Source organism: Lates calcarifer, linkage group LG9 (genome assembly GCF_001640805.2).
Source record: "Lates calcarifer isolate ASB-BC8 linkage group LG9, TLL_Latcal_v3, whole genome shotgun sequence".
Classification (NCBI taxonomy): domain Eukaryota; kingdom Metazoa; phylum Chordata; class Actinopteri; family Centropomidae; genus Lates; species Lates calcarifer.
In genome coordinates this window covers 2,063,476-2,069,886 of record NC_066841.1, presented here as the reverse complement: position 1 = coordinate 2,069,886, position 6,411 = coordinate 2,063,476, and the positions used below count along the sequence as shown (strand labels likewise).

General features: G+C 42.5%; 2 protein-coding genes across 2 annotated transcripts; both read right to left on the bottom strand.

Annotated features, from left to right (window-relative positions):
• Positions 1-482: 482 nt before the first annotated feature.
• On the bottom strand, positions 483-2,015 carry LOC108901163 (E3 ubiquitin/ISG15 ligase TRIM25-like). The gene is given in 2 exon segments (XM_018702583.2): positions 483-590; positions 592-2,015. Coding segments are annotated over 2 exon segments (1,020 nt in total). The 5' UTR covers positions 1,545-2,015; the 3' UTR covers positions 483-523.
• A 192-nt stretch (positions 2,016-2,207) lies between these two features.
• Positions 2,208-4,505, bottom strand: LOC108901164 (tripartite motif-containing protein 16-like). Its single transcript, XM_018702584.2, has one exon. It carries the CDS (start codon positions 4,345-4,347, stop codon positions 2,593-2,595), a length of 1,755 nt encoding a protein of 584 aa, XP_018558100.2. The 5' UTR covers positions 4,348-4,505; the 3' UTR covers positions 2,208-2,592.
• Positions 4,506-6,411: the final 1,906 nt, after the last annotated feature.

The window sequence follows — 6,411 nt, the reverse complement described above, 5'->3', positions numbered from 1 at the left end:
TCCAGGTACACTCCTACTTTGGAGGACCGAGGACCTGGGATGGAGGTTTTGATGTTGTTATGTCTGAATTCAAAAGTATTATTATTAAAACAGTATAATGCCCAAGATTTGTTGTTGTTTCCTAATCCAATTTCATATTCGTCTCCTCCCGTATGCATGTATGTGACTGCTACTGAGACTGCACACCCCCTCCAAACCACCTCCCAGTAACATCGTTCAGTCAAACTCTCTCTACTCAGCGCCTGAAAACTGTAGAAGACACAGGGTAATTGTCCAGAATCTAACTGCATAAAAAACTTTAGTGTGCACCCTGAAAATTTTGTCGTCTCTGCTCTTCTCTTTTTATTAGATAAAAGAATCTCTGAACTTGCTGTTTGTAGTGTGATATGTTGTGAATATTTTAAGAATCCAGCTCTGGTCTTGGGCAGTAAAAGATCCACTTCAGTCACTGTCAGTGGGATCTTGGTCCATAGCTCATTAAGACTGTCCTGTAGTTTATCTCTGAGCTCTGATACCACTGTAGTCACACCATCAAAGCACTGCACAGGTGGGATATTGACACTGGATGAGTCTGTAGCTTCACTAAGATTTGACAGTGAGATGTAACTCTGTAGAAACTGGATGTGATCCTCTGTGTGTGAGAGTTTCTCCAGTTCAGTGTCTTTCCTCCTCAGCTCAGTGATCTCTTTGCCCAGTTTCTCCTGAAGCTCTTTGACTCGACTCACTTCAGTTTCTTGTTGGGATCTGATCTGCTGCTTCACATCAGAGCTTCCTTTCTCAATGAGTTGAATCAGCTCAGTAAAGATCTTCTCACTGTCCTCCACAGCTTTATCAGCAGAGCGATTGATAGCTTCCACCTCCTGCTGAAGCACCGTCACATCTTTCTCTCTGTCCTGGATTTTCTGCTGGATTTTTTCTCGACTCACCTCAATCTCTCTCTGTTTCTCAGTCATTTCTGCTGCAGCAGAGACTGTGTTGTGGCCTCTATGTTTATCCATGGAGCAGAGATAACAGATACACTGTTGATCAGTGCGACAGAAAATCTTCATCACCTCATCATGACAACTGCAGACGTTCTCCTGAACCCTCCTGGAGGGTTTGACCAGTTTGTGTTTTTTAAAGGCAGGAGATTCATAGTGAGGCTGGAGGTGCTGCTCACAGTAAGAGACCAGACACTGCAGACAGGACTTCAGAGCTTTCAGTTTTCTCCCAGTGCAGAAATCACAGGCCACATCTCCAGGTCCGGCGTAGCAGTGATCAGCTGGAGCAGCTTGGAGTCCAGTCTTCTTCAGTTCCTCCACTAAATCTGCCAACATGGTGTTTTTCACCAGGACAGGCCTCGGTCTGAACGTCTGTCTGCACTGAGGACAGCTGTGGACTCTCTGATCCTCTTCATCCCAGTGACTTTTAATGCAGTTCATACAGTAGCTGTGTCCACAGGGAATACTCACTGGATCCTTCAGTAAATCCAGACAGATTGAACAGCAGAGTTTGTCCTGGTCCAGCTGAACTCCTCGCTGCGCCATTTCACCAAACAGTTTCATTTTCTCATGAAAGGAAACTGATCCACACCAAAACTGAGCTGCATTTCCTCACTGTTAATTGTTGAATGGGGCTTGAGATCAGTTGCACTGCACGACATGTTGGTTGTACCCATCAGTAAACTTGCAGATCTGTGGAGGAGGCAGGAAACATGGTCTGAATGGGTGTGACTGAGATTGAAAGCATGAGGGAGGGGGTTATCGAGCAAGTCAGTGTGTTTTTTCAGTACATCCTGCCACACAACCTTAAACTTATCCTGCTCAGATTATCACATTTTAGGTTGACATTGGCGCTGTTAATGACCTGGCTTTGAGATATTAACATACTCCAAGTTTTATTGATATATGTAGGACCTATAGTGGAGTGTAACTTGGTGCATGTCTCAGCCAATCTGATCCTGAAAACATCACAGCTGTTTTTTTATTCTCAAAGTACTTGTGATATCAAAAAGCAAAATATCCCCTTTATGTTTTCTATTTCCTGAGATTTTCCTTTGAAATTTGTCTTTGCAGCGTGTAAAGAAAGAAGTATTGTCTTCACTCCTGGGTTTGTTTGGATTTCTTTTTCATGTCTCATGTTTCACCACCAGGTGTCGCCCTTGGCTTAGTTTGCACTGTGTGGCAGCTATGGGCTGGTTCAAGTAGCTTAAACAAAATGAAGAACACTTCTTGGAGGAAAAAAAACAACTTTATTGAATAATTTTGTTCATATACAATCGTTAAATCCTGATATGAGACTGGTGACATCTGCAATATACATATAGCGTGTACTGGTTCATACTTTAAACAGTGTTTTAACAGAAGCAATTACCACTCAGACCTGGGGTTTAAGTGTAGTTATGAGTCTAGAGCATGCTCCGTGTGAAATTACTTGATATTAACTTGATTACTATGATTTTGATATGATTACAGCAATTGTCTCAAAAAAAAAAAAAAGTAGAGTAAGCTACATGAAGAGCAAAGCAAAGATACAACACAGTGTTCCTACACAGTTTATCAGGTCGTCAGTTGGAAGCTACAAAAACACACCCATCCATCTAATGATTCCTGTCTATACGAGCTCAGCTGAAGATCCATGATCAACCCCAAGTCCAGCATAGAGAGGCTGAGTGAATGTGGTCTGGACTCTGTGGAGGAGAGTCAAGGTTTCAGAGACGCTGTAGAAGGACAGAATACCTGCTCTGTGATCCAGGTGCACTCCTACTCTGGAGGATTGTGGATCTGAGATGGAGGTGCTGATGTTGTTATGTCTGAATTCATAATGATTATTAGAACAATATAATGCCCAAGACTCGTTGTTGCTCCCAAATTCACCTCCATATCCTGCTCCCTGCTTGTATGTGACTGCTATTGAAACTGTGCTCCCCCTCCAAACCACCTCCCAGTAACTACGTCCAGTCAAACTCTCTCTACTCCACGCCTGAAAACTGTAGAAGAGACCTGAACCTGTAGACGCGTACTGCCTGAAGATATTCTGTCTGTGAACTGGTGATTGTTTCACCTCTACCTTTCTGTTCCCTTTAGATAATAACAGCCCTCTGTTTCCTGTTTGTAACGTGAGATGTTGTGAATATTGGAAGAATTCAGCTTTGGTCTTGGGCTCTGGTTGTGGCAGTAAAACATTCATGCCAGTCAATAGCTCATTAATAATGACCTGTACTTTAACTTTGACCTGGGACACAGCTACTGTCACATCCTCAAACCGCCCAACAGGTCGGATGTCGAAGCTGAATAAGTCTGTAGTCTGTAGTAAAGGGATTTGAGTTTTATATATGACATTTGACGCAGCAGCCATCATGTCTTCAAAGGTGGGCATCATCAGAGGTTGCTTATTGAGGCTGGGTGACTCTGAAGAATCAGTGAGATTTGACAGTGAGATGTAATTCTGTAGAAACTGGATGTGATCCTCTGTGTGTGAGAGTTTCTCCAGCTCGGTGTCTTTCCTCCTCAGCTCAGTGATCTCCTGCTGCAGCTTCTCCTGAAGCTCTTTGACTCGTTTCTCTTCACTTTTCTGATGGGATCTGATCTGCTGCTTCACATCAGAGCTTCCTTTCTCAATGAGTTGAATCAGCTCAGTAAAGATCTTCTCACTGTCCTCCACAGCTTTATCAGCAGAGCGATTCATAGCTTTCACCTCCTGCTGAAGCTCCTTCACATCTTTCTCTTTTTTCTGAATTCTCTGTTTTATTTTCTGTCGACTCGCCTCGAGCTCTCTCTGCTTCTGAGTCATTTCTGCTTCAGCAGAGACTGTGTTGTGGCCTCTGTGTTCATCCATGGAGCAGAGATAACAGATACACTGTTGATCAGTGCGGCAGAAAATCTTCTTTGCCTCTTTGTGACGAGTACAGACGTTCTCCTGAAGCCTCTTGGAGGGATCGACCAATTTGTGTTGTTTAAAGGCAGGAGATTCATAGTGAGGTTGGAGGTGCTGCTCACAGTAAGAGACCAGACACTGCAGACAGGACTTCAGAGCTTTCAGTTTTCTCCCAGTGCAGAAATCACAGGCCACATCTCCAGGTCCGGCGTAGCAGTGATCAGCTGGAGCAGCTTGGAGTCCAGTCTTCTTCAGTTCCTCCACTAAATCTGCCAACATGGTGTTTTTCACCAGGACAGGCCTCGGTCTGAACGTCTGTCTGCACTGAGGACAGCTGTAAATGTTCCTTTGATCCTCTTCATCCCAGTGACTGTTAATACAGTTCCTACAGTAGTTGTGTCCACAGGGAATAGTCACCGGATTCTTCAGTAGATCCAGACAGATCACACAGCTGAATTTTTCCTGCTCCATCTTAATTATTTGCTGCGCCATTTCACTTCTCAGAGACAGTGAATGTCAAATAGTTTCATTTCCTCATGCAAGGAAACTGATACACACCCAAACTGAGCTGCATTTCCTCACATTCACTCTCTGATATGTATTGAAAGGGGCTTGACATGTCAGTTGTACCCATCAGTAAACTTGCAAGATCTGTGAAGGAAGCAGGAAACGACATGGTCTGAATGGGTGCAGCTGATATTGAAAACAGGAAGATGGGGGGGGAACCAGTTCAGACTGGACTGGATGATTACCACCCAAAAAGACATCCTGCTAGGCTGATGTGTTGGCCTAGTCCTTTCATCACTGCAGTCAGGATCCAAAATATCAGCCCGTGGTACAGAAAACACTGTTCACAGAAAATGTTGGCGCTGTTAATGATCTTGCTTTGAGATATTCATGTCCTCCTGTAGTTTATTTTGCGTACGTATGGCCTGCGGTGGAGCATATCATGGTGTTGTCCTGTATTGTGATATCAGAAAGAAAAATATCCCCTTTAGGTTTTCCTATAAACTTCAGCATAGCAGCCTTTGAGGAAAGGAGCCAGTCAGGGATGGAGCAAATGGAAAGGAGTATTTTCAAAGTATTGTCTTCACTCCTGGGTTTGCTTGGATTTCTTTTTCATGTCTTGTGTTTCACCACCAGGTGTCACCCTTGGCTTAGTTTCTGCTGTGTGGTGACAAGAGACCCTTTAACACAGTCAGTTTGACTGGTCGCAGAAGGAAAAGCACAGGTGTGACTAATAATACTAATAACTGGCTTGTTCTCATCAAATGTCTTGTGAAAGTGAAATGAGATGAACAACACATTGTGTTTCTTCTGTAGACATCATATTAAAGTCTATCAAAAACCTGAATGCAGCCTCTCTAAATACCAAAATAAGAAAAAAAAGATTTGTTAATGTTGATGCTGCCTCACTCAGTAGATGTCTTTTTAAAAAGGCACAAACAGATTTTAGTGTGAAACAAATAAAATTCTGAAAAGGTCACACCAATGACTGTATATTTGGAGTGATATATACTTTAGAGTGTAGTCGGAAAGTATTCAGACCCTGTCTGTATTTTCACATTTTATTGTGATAGTTTTCTGCTCCCATTAATACAATACCCCATAATGACGAAGTCCAAACAAACATTTTAGAGATTTATGCAAGTTTATTAAAAAGGAAAAAGTGAAATATCACATTGACATAAGTATTCAGATCCTTTACAGTGATACTTAAAATTTACCTCAGGTGCCATTATCTTCGACATGTTCCTACACCTTGATTGGAGTCCGCCTCTGGTAAAGTCTTTTGGTTGTCCTTCTGGAGGTTTCATCCATCTCCACAGGATCTCTGGAGCTTAGCCAGAGGGGCCATCAGGTTCTTGGTCACCTCTTTTACCAAGGCCCTTCTCCCCTGATTGCTCAGTTTGACTGGGCAACTACTTTTAGAAGGAGTCCCGGTTGTTCCAAACTTCTCATATGTAAGCCTCTGTGCTCCCAGTGCAGCAGAAAGTTTTTTGTACCCTTCTCCAGATCTGTGCATCAACACAACCCTGCCTCTGAGCTCTGCAGACAGTTCCTTCATTTCTGAAATGCATTGTCGGCCGTGAGCCTTTATATAGACAGGTGAGTGTGCGCTGTTCCAAATCATGACCCATCAACTCAACTGACCACAGGTGGACTCCAATCAAGGTGTGGAAACATACTGAAAGACACACAAGTACATTGTGTTAATTTTTAGTTTGTCCTTGTGTTTTGTGGTTAAAATGTATTTACATTAAGATTATTTTAACGATGACAAAATAATCTCTGATGTATTTTGTAAGTTTGTCTTAATTTGTTGAATGAAAAATGGATTTTGTGGAAAAACATCTTTAGTATCTGTGCTGAAAGTCTATTAGTCTATTGAAAGGTATATTACAGTCAGCAGCATCACAAATTTTCTAACATTACCCTGTAATATCCCAATATACCCAAATATAAAGAAATTCCCTCAAAGCATTCCTGAAATATCACGTTTGCGCAAACCGTGACAACCTGAAACGACACAAGTCACCACAATAAAAACACTCA

What these genes read in the sequence shown, in the direction of transcription:
- LOC108901164 (XM_018702584.2), bottom strand. Translation starts at nt 4,347, where the DNA reads ATGGCGCAGCAAATAATTAAGATGGAGCAGGAAAAATTCAGCTGTGTG.